Source organism: Euprymna scolopes, chromosome 44 (assembly GCF_053919585.1).
Source record: "Euprymna scolopes isolate OS-2025 chromosome 44, ASM5391958v1, whole genome shotgun sequence".
Taxonomy (NCBI): domain Eukaryota; kingdom Metazoa; phylum Mollusca; class Cephalopoda; order Sepiida; family Sepiolidae; genus Euprymna; species Euprymna scolopes.
Window position 1 is genome coordinate 6,621,703 of NC_136525.1, and position 15,260 is coordinate 6,636,962.

At 36.2% G+C, this 15,260-nt stretch overlaps 1 protein-coding gene across 1 annotated transcript; it reads right to left on the minus strand.

Moving 5' to 3' along the window:
• Positions 1-280: 280 nt before the first annotated feature.
• LOC145268660 (uncharacterized) lies at positions 281-5,928 on the minus strand. The gene is made up of 2 exons (XM_080124145.1): positions 5,770-5,928; positions 281-2,637 (listed from the first exon to the last, which is right to left on the minus strand). The coding sequence occupies exon 2, from the start codon at positions 2,612-2,614 to the stop codon at positions 1,877-1,879; it is 738 nt and encodes a 245-aa protein (XP_079980271.1). The 5' UTR covers positions 2,615-2,637; positions 5,770-5,928; the 3' UTR covers positions 281-1,876.
• Between the last annotated feature and the right edge of the window lie 9,332 nt (positions 5,929-15,260).

A 15,260-nucleotide genomic window follows, 5' to 3' on the forward strand; every position in this document is an offset into this window, starting at 1 on the left:
GTCAAAACTAGAATTATTTACCCTTACAGAAGTTATTCCACGTAATATTTTAAAACTTTAAGTCATTTTTTGTATAAAAATTTGTGATAAAGAAAACTTTTATTCATATTTACGAGATTTTTTTTTTCTTAAACAATTTTATTTAAATACTTAATTCTTTTTAAATGCTTTTTTAAAGCCATTTTTTATTGGGGATGGAAAAACCTATAAAAACAAAAACTAAAAAAAAAAAAAAAAAAAGGCGGCCATTAATTTAAATAAAGGGACAAAAACTGGCAAAGCAAATAGAAATTTTTTTTATTTTACTTAAGATTTTGTTGAAAAATGTGTGCGTAGTCTTACCGCTGATTCTATAAAAAGTATTGGAACAAAGAAAATGGCTAAAAAGTCACGTTTTTTGTGCTTTTTTTTTTTCTAAAACCTTCTGAGGAGGAGGAGGATAGAGTTCGGCATTCAACGACCAGTTTCAAAGCTGCGAAAAAGAGCAAAACTTGTGAAAGAAAAAGATTAAAACAATTAGTTTTAAATTTCATTAATATTGGAATTTTTATTTAAAAAACAAAATCGGATTACAATCTTACCAGAAAAATACAAATAAAAAAAAATGAAAAAAATGAGAAAAAATATTTACCAAAAAGTTCCAAATTTTAGTAAAAAAAAATTTAATTTTTCTGGAATAAAAGTGTCACCTTTTCTTTTAATAATTTAAAAAAAAAAAAAATATTGACTAGTATCCGTTAATTAGATTTGTTGAAATATGGCGTCCATGTCCAAGTTGTAAAACTTTAAGAAGTATCAAAATTACCTTTCTACCCTTCTCGTATAATGAAAAATAGGAACTAATTTAATATAAAGTGGAGATTTATAAAATGTTTTGAAGAGTTAATAAAAAAAAAAACTACAAAACATAGATAAAAAAATTAAAAAATCTGTAGAGGTCACTAGGTCAGGAGATAGGGAGGGGGGGTGTTTAATATACAAAAGCAAAAAGGGTAAATATTACTTTTCAGTTTTAAATGTAACAGCAACCATTCTAGTTTGATTTCAGGGGTTTTTGAAGTCGCTGAAAACGAATCTGGCATTTGCAAATTTACCGTTCCGTTTTTAAGACCCGTTTCTAGGGAATATTTTCTTACGGATAAATAATTTTGTAGTGGTTGCCCCGCCCCCCAAAAAACAATCACGGACACCGAAACCTGCCATGTCATCAATCTCTCCCTCATCACCACAGCATGAGCACATACAAAAAAAAAAAAAAAAAAAGTGCAGTATGACGTTTTTTTTTTGTTTTTTTTTTTACCAATCTAGCCTGGAGAAATATGCCGGATTGCCAAAATAACCTTTTTTTTTTTTTTTTTTAAATAAATTTAACATTTCAACAACTCTCGGCTTAATTCGTGATTGACGGAAAATCACGATGATTAGAGTCAATTTCTGCAAAAAAAAAAAAATACCAATATTAATTTTGCTTTTAATTGAAAATTGGAAGATTCTCAACTGGACGTATCTAAGCTTCCGCTCGGCTTTATCCGGAAAATGACGTCAATGGCCGAACCTTGCCGATGATTAAATCTAAACAAAACGAATAAGTTTAGTCCACGTTTTAAGAACAAACGACTAAAATAAAAAACATTTACAGAATTTTGCCATTTTTAACGCAGTTTGGCCTTCAAACGTCGACTGATTTCATGCTATTTTTTAACGACCAATCATTCCATGTCAAAAACGGCTTTTGAGGTGGGGGTGGGGGATTTATTCCGAAAGCCGTTCTTCACATTGGGAAGTTGGGGTGTCTGTAATTAATACGCTGGGGCACGTCTTAAAAATTTACTGGTTTAATTATGGAAAGAGGGTCCGACATTATCTGACCGAAGGATCATCCAACGTCACTGTCAGATGATTCGTTCACAAATCTCTGCAAAGCAAGTTTAATTTTCTTGGCAGGCATCTTCCGCGAGGATGCCCCAGAAGTTGATGCTTGCAGGTCAGCAACGACGGCATTTTTGTCTGGCTCTACCTGGATCCCCTTGTCTTTTGCTCTTTGTGGTTTTCCCCCCTTCGGGTTATCATGCAAATTAGTTTCATCACAACTGACAAAGTTTTCAGGTGGGATGATACCCCCGTGCGCCGCACAAAGATGATCAAAAAAGTTGTCCATTTCACTAACATTCACTGATGTTCGCTTCCTTCCAATATTCAGACAAACACCATTTGTCAGTTGGACATTTCTTTTCAGAAATGCATCCACCCAATCCATTCCAGGCAAATTGTGTGTAAATTGAACTACATTCCTACCAGACTTATCCAAATAAGATTTAACAAAATAGCGTAATTCAGTCTTGTTAAAAGCATAACCAAAGTCACCAAGGGCAGCAACATGGCTTGCTATACAATCCTCTTCCTCTGCAAGCAACGCTCGTGGTCTTCCCGTCACGTTGCTCGGCCGAGCACCACTAATCCTGTCACGTAATGATCTCCTGGGGATGCCCAGTTTATGGCAAACTTTGTTGACCGACTCGCCATCAGACACCCTCCTTAGTGCCTCTTGAAAAGCCTCATCTGTGTACGGCTTCTCCCTCGCTGTGCCGTGACGGGGCTTGTAATTCCGAACCATTTGCGGTTATGACTCGAATTTACCTGTAAATAGAAAACAGGTTAGAAACCTCTTAAATATTTTGGCGAACCTGTACGAGCGTCACCCCCCCACTATATTTTATTTTTTTTACGACCTAGTATAAACACCCAACTTCCCCCCCTCATGTTATGAACGGCTTTCGAAGTGTGTGTGGGGAGGGAGCATTCCGAAAGCCGTTCTTAACATGGGGAGGTTGAGGTGCTTATACTGTCGTTGGAGCACGTAAAAATTTACCCTATAAATTTCTGTAATTTTTCAGTCCATTATTATTGGACACTAATATACCAGATTATATTTATAAAACTTAATCGACATTTGAAAGGGGTGCTCACTTTTTAGTTACAACGTTATAGTAAATCGATCCCCCATTTTTTTTTTTTTTTTTTTACTTCCCTTTTGTTTGTTTTTTGAAACATTTGGTACATTTTTTTTCAACGCAAGACTGTCGATTTCAATAATGTAAAAAAAAAAAAAAACTTGGGAAGATTTTGAACAGGGCGTTATTAAGTGTCCGCTCGGCTTTATCCGGAACATGACGTCAATCACCGGACTTTGCCGAGTGTCGCCGATGATCAAATCTTAACGGAACGAAACCGAAGAATAGTATAAGTGTACACAAAAAAAAAAAAAAGTCCATTTTCGGAGAAACTGGTACCAAAAATAAAGAATCTGCTAGTCTACATTTTCAGAACAAACGACTATAAAAAAAATGAAAATTTATAGAATTTCGCCATTTTAATAGTTGTGTTTAGACGTCGACTGGTTTCAACATGAAAAAAAAAAAAAAGGGGGAGGATCTATTTCCTAGGACGTTCTACTAGAAAAAAAAAAATTTAAATAATGAACTTGTGTATTTCATAATGTTAGGTTTAATGTCCAATCGAAATCTAGTGAAAAAAAAATGCACAGGTTTATTTATTTATTTTTTTTTTTTAAACTGGATTTGCAGTGACGTCACACTCGTCCGCCATTTTGGATGAGAAACTAAAATTTAATTACATCACTTTTCAGCCAAAATGTTTTGGTAAACTTTTTATGTCAGGGGGTTTTACCGTCTCAATATAAGAGGGGGGGGATTAACCTTCCATCTCAGAGGGTTTTACCGTCTCCAAATAAGGGGGGGGGGGGTGTTTAACTTCCCATGTCAGGTTTTACCATCTCCAGGTCGGGGGTTTCACTTTCCATGTCAGGGGCTTTTTCCGTCTCCAGTTCAGCAATATGGCGATAGAGCAAGCTGGCCTGCACAAAAAATTTGTGTAACAACTTGGTCGTGTCACTCGCTTTTCACAAAAAGATACCTGGCCAAATATTGGTGCATACGTGTCGCACGAATGCCAGGCCTTCTCTCACCCACTGTTTTATATCCAACCACAACCGCTGGATATTTTGAGTGTGTACACTTGCATCTTGCCCATCCACAAAGTTTACTGTGTCATGATGATGATGCACGTATAAACTGGACAGGTTTTCGTAGGCTTTCCACCAATCACTGTATATTATCGATCCCGGTAAAACGAAATCTTTATTTAAAGGAAGCAACGTTTGTTCGTCTCTCCTGTCGTTTGGTCCAGTTAAGCCAACGACGAATCTTCGTTTTGAAACCTGCTCGATTCCGCCAAATAAAACTTGGCTGAACATTCTTCCTCCTCGCTCGAGTTTTCGTCGTATTATCAACGTTTCGCCAATCTCGACAGCCACATTTTCCCCACCGATGGGATCTCGATTTTCCAGCCAGTGTTCGCATACTTCCGAACAAAAAGACTTCCAATCCACGGTGGCGGTGGAGTGGTTCGACATGTGCAGACATTCTCGCACAGGTCCCAAAAGATGGCTAACAAAATGATTTGCGAAGAACACGACCTTCCAGGCTGAGATTCGTGATAAAAATGTCCCGTTGTTTTCGCTGACATTGAAGTGGCAGTATTTTCTTTTTTTGGTTCTCTTCATCGTTTGGAAATTCGTGCATCGCTACAAATGCTTCTCCTCGCGGAAAGAACACGGATTCTTGCAGACGGGGCAAGACACAAATTGCGGTAAAACTGTTTCCGGAGAAATTCTCGGCTCCTTTTTTCGTTTCTGATAAATTCCGATCGTTTCGAAATAATTCATGGCACAAACCGTCACATGAAGTTTCAATATTCGTATTCATTTTCTTTTTGGTTTCGTGGGGAGTACTTCTATAATACAAAAAAAAAAAAAAAAAAAAAAAAACCAGGGGCGGATACTATTAAAAGTAAAAAAAATCGGGAGGGTTACTTTAAGTGGTACTCCTGCAGTATTTTACTTATTTCGGCTTCCCCACCCAAGTCAAACAATTTAAAATTCTCACAAAAGATCGGGGGGGGGGGCAATTCTAAAAACAAACAAAACAATTGGTCTTATGCACTACGCTGAAACATTTAGAAAGCCATTCTTAACATTGGAGAGAAAGAGAGAGAGAGAGAGAGAGAGCGCGGGGCGCGTTTTGTAACTATTCTGTATTTTCACCTAATAATTTCATAAAGTCATCGTAAAATTTGAAAATACTATTTAAAAATAGCGTGGTTCAATAAGTGCATAAACAAAAAAAATTTATTAAATTCCTTCAACGAATCAAAATCCAAGAAAAAAAAATTTTGAATTTTTTTATTTTCTGGAGGAGATGTTCTTCAATTATAGTTTTTTTTTCTCCTTAAAAGACGCCATTTTAAACGACATGTATTCGGTCGGACAAGCAGCGCACATAGACCGATTTTTTTCAATTTTAGATTTTATATTGTCACAAAAGGCTTTAAAAACAAAACCGCAACAATATAAAAATAAATTTTATGGACCTGGGTTTAATTTTGTGTGATCGCCTTTCAGACTACTTAACCGATTTTGTGTCGTCAAATATGAAGGGGGGGGGGGCGAAGTGGGCAAGATAGGAATTACGGATTAAAAAAATACTAGAAAAGTTTTAAAAGAATCTCAAAGAATAATTGTCAAAAATCACAATAAATGAGAACAAATAACTTTTTTTTTACAATACCGAAAGAAAAGGTGATAAAATTTTACCAAAAATTACATCGAAAAATTCAGTGAGATAAAATTAAAAAAAAAAAAAAGAAGCAAATTATAAACCAAAAACGATTTCTTTTTCAAACTTGACTTACTGTATTACAAAATCGAATAACCCAGAAGGAACTTTTTGGCAAACCTTTTTTTTTTTTTTTTTTAAATTACATAAGACAAACAAAAAGAGAAGAAGAATCTGTATGGTCTCCAGTCGTCAAAGGCAGCAACTAAAATGGCGACGTTAAAAATGGCGAAATCAAATTTTTTCTGCGTTGCAGACTATTCACGGTATTCATACGCCACTGCTCAAGATATAGTACCTTATAACCAACACCTTTAAATATATATATAAGCATGAAATATTTAATTTTTTGTATATATATTATATATATATTGAATAAATACAATATTATAAGTTAATTTCTTACTTTGGGTTTTATTTTCGTTTAGGTTAAAGGAATTAGGTTAGGTACGTTCGCGGAAAGTTAAAATTGTTGATCGTAGGTGTTTATCAGCGATTGACGTCATAAGAAAAAAATGCGCGTGACTCAGAATAAAAAAATAAAAAAAAGGAAGGTTTTGAAGTGAATTTTAACCTTGAACAAAGGTCGAATTCACTATTGTTATTTATGACTAATCTTTTAAAGAGAGAGAAAAAGATTATATTTATTTATGACTGTCGCAAATAAAACTACCTAATTTGGACATTTTGTATCACACACACAAAAAAAAAATGGTCAAAAACAAATATTTAATGAATAAATGGGGGTTGTTTTACAATCCATAGAGATTCGAAAACGAGGTCAAAAAACTAATACGTGATAACTAAAAATGTCATCAAAGGCAAGATAAATTACTCTTCTACCTAGCTGGATAGTTTTTAGGGGTGTGTTTTACTGTACACATAGATTCGAAAAAGTTGTCAAAAAACAAAAATATAACAAACAAATGTTATCAAAAGGCAAGATAAGTTACTTTTCTACCTAACTGGATAAGTTTTTAGTGTTTTTATTTAATGTAACATGTTTATTCAGCTCGAAAAACATACAGTGTTTACCGATGTATTGGAAAGTTAAAAATGGCGCCCGACTCTCTCTTTTGACACGGTAAGTTTGGGAAAAGGAGTTATAAATAAAAAAGCTAGACAAAATACTGTTAGAAACTCGCTCAATATATGTTATCGTGACATAGGCTGACACATATTCGGTGGGTTTTTAACAGTATTTTGTCTAGTTTTTTTTTTATTTTTAACTCCTTTTCCCAAACTTACCGTACCAAAGAGAAAGTCAGGCGCCATTTTTAATTTTTTAATACATCGGTAGACACTATGTTTTTAGAGCTGAATAAACATGTTACATTAAATAAAAACACTAAAAACATATCCAGTTAGGTAGAAAAGTAACTTATCTTGCCTTTGATAACATTTATTTGTTATATATATATATATATATATATATATATATATATATATATATATATATTATTTTTTGATAACTTTTTCGAATCTATGTGCACAGTAATACAAACCCAATATAGTATTTATCGGTATATGTGGAAAGGACAAACGGTGGCGTGCTCGCTGTTGTATACGTTAAGTTTTGGGAAAATGAGTTCAAACTAAAAAGATATATAAAATGGTGTTAAAGATGCGCGAGCCTTAGCTTGAGATGTGAACGCGTGTTTTTGTGTGAGACTTAACACGCGTTCACATCTCAAGCTATATTACTTGTCATATGCATGCGCACACACAAACATGCGCGCACATGTACACACAAGTAAATATATTAACGTTCGAGTACATACACTCACATTCACGCGTATACACACACACACGCTAACGCACGCACATGTACGCACAGATGGACAACATCACTTCCCCTTTCAAAGGAAATCCACACATGCGCAAAAGACCACCGGAAACAATTATAAAAGCAAGAGACAAGCTGTTTCCAGTCCTTTTTGACTTAGCTCTCGAGCTGAGCGGTCGTCGGACCATTTGCCCCCCTTTCGGGGCGCCCGCGCATGTCACGTCCCCTGCGACTATGTATGAGGCACGAGCTAACAGACAGTATGTACACTTTATATGCTTTCTCTCTCCATGGCCTGGATTGACTTTTTCTCATTCTCTCTCTCTATACTACAACAGACTTTCCTTCTCACCAGCTAACAGCGAGAGACACACACCAAACTGGATTGACTTTCTCCCTTTCTCTCTCTATGACAATAGACTTTCCTTCTCACCAGTAAACAGCAAGAGACGAATGCGGACATGAACACATGTTGTACTCTTTTCTTTCATTTGTTTCTTCACGAAATAAATCCTAGTTCATTTAATTCAAGTAAACATATTGTTCGTTCCTTCCTCAAAGCAATTCATTTTTCCTTTCCCAATTCAAATCATTTCTCCTATCTTATATGACTGGGGGATATGTATAATATATCCACCAGTCCACTACAATTTTTATTTTTCTCCTATATAATTTGTTTGTTCCTTTGTGTTGGTACCAGACAGCGTGTGGGTCCGAGAGGTGTGAAGTGTAACAAAACAATTAAAAAGAAACGACCACGTTACAGTGGTTGTAGTTAGATGAGTGCTTTTTATGAAAGTTTGGCTGGGAGGGAACCATAGATTGAAGCTCAGAGAAGCACTTTATTATATTTATCAGGAAACGCAAGATAGATCAATAAATTATGTTTAGACATTAAAAATTGCTTTGTGTGTCTGAAACAATCTTTGTTGGCTTAAACATTGTGAAAGGTAAATATTTTAGATACAAAAAACAAAATTCACGTGTATACACACACACGCTAACGTACACACATGTACCCACATATACGCGCACACGTATGCACACATGGACGACGTCACTTCCCCTTTCAAGGAAAATCCACATATGCGCAAAAGACCACCGGAAACAATTATAAAAGCAAGAGACAAGCTGTTTCCAGCCCTTTTCGACTTAGCTCTCGAGCTGAGCGGTCGTCGGACCATTTGCCCCCCTTTCGGGGCGCCCACGCATGTCACGTCCCCTGCGACTATGTATGAGGCACGAGCTAACAGACAGTATGTACACTTTATATGCTTTCTCTCTCCATGGCCTGGATTGACTTTTTCTCATTCTCTCTCTATACTACAACAGACTTTCCTTCTCACCAGCTAACAGCGAGAGACACACACCAAACTGGACTGACTTTCTCCCTTTCTCTCCCTATGACTCAAGTCCAATGTTAACAAATTCCTAATGAACCGCCCCCTTAAGTAAACACTTCATCAAATCTGAACATGTGTTGTACCCTTCTTTTTCATTTGTTTCTTCACAAAATAAATCCTAGTTCGTTTAATTCAAGTAAACGCGTTGTTCGTTCCTTCCTCAAAGCAATTCATTTTTCCTTTCCCAATTCAAATCGTTTCTCCTATTTTGTACGACTGGGGGATATGTATAATATATCCACCAGTCCACTACAGAACTCACTCAATATATGTTACCGTGACATAGGCTGGCATATATTGAGTGAGTTTCTCACAGTATTTTGTATAGTTTTTAGTTTGAACTCATTTTCCCAAACTTAACGTATACAACAGCGAGCACGCCACCGTTTGTCTTTTTCACATATAGCGATAAAGACTGAATGTTTTTTGAGCTGAATAAATAAAAACGCCAAAAAAATTATCCGGTTAGGTAGAAAAGTAACTTATCTTGCCTTTGATAACATTTGTTTGTTATATATTTGTTTTCTGACAACTTTTTTGTACCTATGTGTATAATAAAATAAACTCGTTTTTAGTGTTTTTATTTAATGTAAAATGTTTATTCGCTTAAAAAAAAACAAGTAGTGTCGAGCGTTACACGAACACAAGAAAAATGACCGTGTCGTATCTCATGTCTTTGACATTTCAACAAAGACTTAAAAACTATGCAAAATACCATTAGAAACCCAGCGAATAACTGTTTCCATTTAATTTGTGGGTTTTTAACAGTATTTTGTATATTTTATAATTTTTAACTCATTGTTGAGAATTCAAAGATATAAGTGGGTCCAGACAAAAGTGGTGGAAAAAATAGGAGAATAATATCGACGAAATGTTGCATCCCTCTGCCTTTTCTACAAGTATTTAAGTGGTGAATGCTCTGACGAACTGCAATCACTTGTGCCCCCACGACGTGAGCACCCTCGACAAACCTGACAGGCTGCTAAATCCCACCCCCACACTGTAGAGATCCCTAGATGTAAAAGATCTTTTTACTCCAATAGTTTCTTCCCCAGAACCGCTAGACTCTGGAATTCCATTCCAGGTCCCTGCTTCCCCAACAGTACTGACGTTCAGAAGTTCAAGTGTAACGTGAACCGACATCTTGCTGCCCAAATCCCTACATAATACCCCAGTAGTTGTTGCCCCTGATAGTAGCCCCCTACACCAAAGTGGCAATTTGCCTTGTTTGGGGTGAAAATGTAATAAAAAAAAAAAATTAAAAAATTTTAAAAAAGCCAGTTTATCATCATTTTTTTTTTTTTGTAGGTTTCTGACTACTTTTTTATTATATTTGAAAGATTAAAACCTAAAGTTAATTGGTAATCTGGAAGAAAGAGAGAGCCTGTTTCCTCCGTTTAACTATAGGTGGCGTTACTGTCTGTCCACCCAGTTATGGAAGCACAAAATGTATATAATGGCACCCTTGAAACAAAAATAAATGTGTGCGAGCCTTTTCTAGTCTCACACAAAAACACATTCACATTTCAAGCTATATGACTTGTCACATACATACGCGCCCACGTCCACACACGTACATACATTCACGTTCGCGTACATACACTAACATTCACGTGTATATACACACACGCTAACGTAGACACATGTGCTTACACACGCGCACACGTATGCACACAAGGACAACGTTACTTCCGCTTTCAAAGGAAATCCACACATGCGCAAAAGACCACCGGGAACAAGTATAAAAGAAAGAGCAATAAGCGGCTTCTTCCTTTTAGGGCCAGCTTTCGAGCTGGTCGGTCTACGGACCGACCGCGTGCTTCACACCACTTGCTACTATGTGGGGCAAAAAGTTAACAGACCGTCGTACGTACACATTCTCACTCTTTCTCTCTCTATCTACTACTGGTCCCTGAGAACACCTCCGCATAGCTGACTGCTAACTGACGTCAACCCTCTATCCTTTTTCTTTGTCTACACGATGGACTGCAATTTCTCGTTCTATTACATTACTCACTTCTCTTCCCACGCGCGAACAAACGATAGTGACCCAAACTTGAGATGAACACACATTTCCTTTTCTTTCTACAACACCAGTCCCGCAATGAACGATGGTTACACCCGCGCGAACATGAACACATGTTATATCTAAAACATTCATTCTTTCAACAGTAAATAAACAACACGTTTATTTTATCCATCAATTGAGTTGTTGTTTCCTTCAATTCCATTCGTTTCATTATTTCTTTTGTAACGGGATTAGGATTTATATATCCTAGTCCCCTTCAAATGTTTTTGTTATATTTTAATTTTAAACATGTTTTTTTTTGTTTTGTTTTTTTGCAAACATATTTACATTTTTTTTTTAAACATATTTACATTTTTTTTTGCAAACATATTTAAGTTTTATTTTTTAAACATATTTACATTTTTTTTTTGTTTTTGCAAACATATTTAAGTTTTATTTTTTCAAAAAAAAAAACGTAAAAACCAAAAAATATGTAAAAACAAAAAAAAACGTAAAAACAAAAAAAAAAACGTAAATGTTTAAAAATAAACAAGCAACAAAACGTAAATGTTTGGAAAAATAAAACTTAAATATGTTTGCAAAAAAAACAAAAAAAAACATGTTTAAAATTAAAATATAACAAAAACATTTATTTTTATTTCAAGGGTGCCATTATATACATTTTGTGCTTCCGTAACTGGATGAACAGACAGTAACGCCACCTATAGTCAAACGGAGGAAACAGGCTGTCTCTTTCTTCCAGATTACCAGTTAATTTCCAAAAGGAAAAAAAAATGTTTATACAAGTGAAAAAAAATTTAAAAAAACAAAAATTATAATGAAAAATGTTTTCACAGCGAGCTAACAAATTCAGCTAAGTTAAATAAATTCATTGTAAAAATCCTTTGAAAGATAAATATGAGTTTTCTGGGTCTATTTCAAAGGTAATCAGTAAAAAAAAAAAAAAAAAAATAGCTGCATTAGACCACAAAAGCGAAAAATTCTATCTTCATTAAAGTGTAAATAAACAAAGTCGTGTAAGCGATGATTCTATGGAAGCCCAAAATGTCAGAAAATCAAAAGACTCTGAAAATGACATGGGGTAGTTAAACGGAGGTAGGGGGCTGCTGGTTTTCTTTCTTTTTTCCAACACCAGCCGTGCATCCGTACATTCTTCTCATGGACGTTTGTATAATTTTTACCATTTTTTAATTTAATTATTTTTCTGTGTTCCGGCTTTAAATTAAAAAAAAAATTATTTTTAAAGATTATATAAAAATTATGTTACGCTGAAAGTTTGACGTTCATGCAAGCAAGGAAAATATTAGAATCTTACACATTAAAATTTTGTGAAACATGTAATCTAAAACAAAATGTAGGAATATTTTTTGCAATTATAATTTTTTGTTTGAAAATATTGAATAAACAATGCTTAATTCAATGATAATATCAGTAGTTTGAGAAATTAATTTTTCTTCGAGTTATATTGAATACATTAATACGGACTTTTTTTATTTTTTTTTATTCAATTTTCACCCCAAACAAGGCACAGTGCCACTTTGAAGCAGGGGGCTACTATCAGGGGCTTAATTAGCAGGGTCATTATGAAGGGAGATGAGTAGAAAGATGTTTGTTAACATTACACTTGAACTTTTGCATATCAGTGCAGTTGGGAAAGCAGAATCCCGGAAGGGAGTTCCAAAGACCCGCAGTTTTGGGGAAGAAACTATTGGAGTAAAAGGCTTTCTTGCACCTAGAGATCTCTACTGTAAAGGGATGAGACTTAGTAACTTGTCGGGGGTAGTTACGTCGGGGAGGTACAAGTGTTTGCAGTTCCTCAGAGCATTCACCATTAAAGTATTTGTAGAACAGGCAGAGGGATGCAACATCTCGTCGATGGGACAGAGGCTGAAGCCTAGATGACAGTTCAGGACCTATCAGGTTGGCGACTCTCTTTTGAACCCTGTCCAGGAGCGAGAGACAAGCAGCAGATGCACCAGCCCAGATGTGACAACAGTACTCCATACATGGGCGGATGGTGGCCTTATAAAGGTACAGGATACTGTCAGGCGTAAGTAGTTTTCTAGCACGGTAGAGGGAGCCAACCTTCCTTGCAGCAGCCTTGGCAATGCTCTCAATGTATCTATTACAGTTCATATTTCCTGTAAACGTTAGGTCGAGGAGTTTAAAAGAAGTACTTTCAGGCAATGTGTTCTTGGCCATTGCTATTGGTGGTAGAGAAGGTTTCTTGTAGTTATTGAAGGAAACAAGCTTAGTCTTAGCAGCATTGAATGTGACCATCCATTTTTGTCCCCATTCCACTACAGATTGGAGGTCATCCTCTAGTGTTTCTGCCATTTCCTTGGATATCTGTCCATATAAAAACAAAATAATCAAATTCTGCTCAATTTACACCATTAACAATTACTAAACTACCACCTTACATCCATTAACCCGTATCCTCAAACGGACATTGATAAGTACTGATTCCTAAGTTTAAAAAAAAAAAAAAAAAAAGTCGAGTTTTTCCTTTCACAAACCTCCCATAATCTGTGCCTTAATCTAAATGCAGCTTTGTCCCCAAACTGCCTGCCTGTGGAACACTGTTCCACTGGCCTGCTTCCCAGTTGAATACAGCATAGTATCCTTCAAATCCAATGTAAACAAGTTCTTGTTTTTTTTTTTTTTTATTGAAAATATTAAATAAACAATGGTTAATTCAATGATAATATCAGTAGTTTGAGAAATTAATTTTTCTTCGAGTTATATCGAATACATTAATACGGACTTTAGAGGCTTTTTTTTTTTTTTTACTACTGAAAACCATAACTTTAATAAAAATGTTTTTTTTATTTAAACGCAGCAATACATCCCCACTGAAGTGTTACTTATTGGAGTGCTATTTATAGGAAATAGAGCTGAACAGAGGAGCGAGTAAATCGACGTTTATTTAGCACCAGCGAGGGGTACCCAGCGTTGCCCAGGTGTTTTGAGGTGTGTGTGGTTTTGGGTAAATCAAAACTCTGGGGAGGGGGGTAAAATAAAAAAAAAAATGTTTCGGTAGGTAAGTATGAGGATCGAACCCGAACCCTTGAGGCAAAGTTGGAAATTAAAGTGTGAAAAAAAAAGAGTGCAACGTTAACCATTGGGCCACCACGAGATGCTACTTAAATTAGCAGGTGCACGTTTTAATGACTTAATGAAGTCAACTTTTGACTGCGGGGTATCATTTAGTGCGGAACGCTTTTCTTTTTTTTTTTTTCCAAGATGTTGAGGATGGGGGAAACAGCTCCACTTGTCCAAATTGAATAGCAATTGTCTGATATAAGGAAATAATATTTCCACATTGATCAAAGCTCATTGCTTTCGGACATTTCTGGCGATCCCGGAAAAATACCTAGACAATTAGTGTCGCTTTTATTATAGGAAAAGGCCTAACCCACATGCAGTGAGCAAAAACTGTTGAATATTTATCTTGCCGAAGTCGAGCAAATTAAATAGACAGGCAAGCTCCGTTGTTAACTCTGAGATATTACGATTTACATGTGATATAAAAAGTTTTAAAAAGTTGTTAGGCGACCGACCGCTTCTCTGAAAAAAGCCTTTCTTGGACATACACAAAAAGCGAACACACAAACACACACACATTTTCGCTTTTATATATATAGATAGATGAGAGCTAGGCCGGTAAGGTTACATCCGGCCTATACAAGGGGAGGTAATTTAGTGCATTACTACAACCCTCCCCTCCCCCCTGTTTAGTTCATTGTGTATATTTGTATACGTGTGTGTGTTTTTTTGTTTTGTTTTGTTTTTGTGACAGTTCATATCATTGGTTTGTTGAGTGGGGTCAGTCTTTGTATCATGAGGGTGTTCTTATAGTTCTGCCTCATTTGGTTTGGAGTGGGCCATACCTGCTTTTGCCCTGTAAGGGTGTGTTACTGTTGGTTTCGTTGGTTTTGTCCTAAGCCTTTGTTTCCTCTGGCTTGGTCATATCATGTGGGATATTATGTTCAGCGATTTGAAAACATACTTTCTTAGTTGCTGGGGAAGGTATGGCACGCAGGTGGGTTCAGCTGCAACGGTGTCTTGCGCCATTAGGCATTTCGACTATATAACTACTGGGTCCCTCATCATTTTTGAGAATGGTCCCTGGGTGCCATGTGTGAGCCGTCCTGTTGAGTATCCGCACACATTGGCCTGGATATAGTGGTGGTAGCAGTCTGGCTCCACTGTGCTGATGATGGTGGGTCTTCATGTTTGACGACCTTGCCTGTAGTTGGTCGCGGTGGTCTTCTCTGCCTGGTTCTGACCGGCTGGGTAGAGTGGTAGGTATTGGCCTGCCAAACAGCATTTCGGCTGGCAAAGAG

What these genes read in the sequence shown, in the direction of transcription:
- LOC145268660 (XM_080124145.1), bottom strand. Translation starts at nt 2,614, where the DNA reads ATGGTTCGGAATTACAAGCCCCGTCACGGCACAGCGAGGGAGAAGCCG.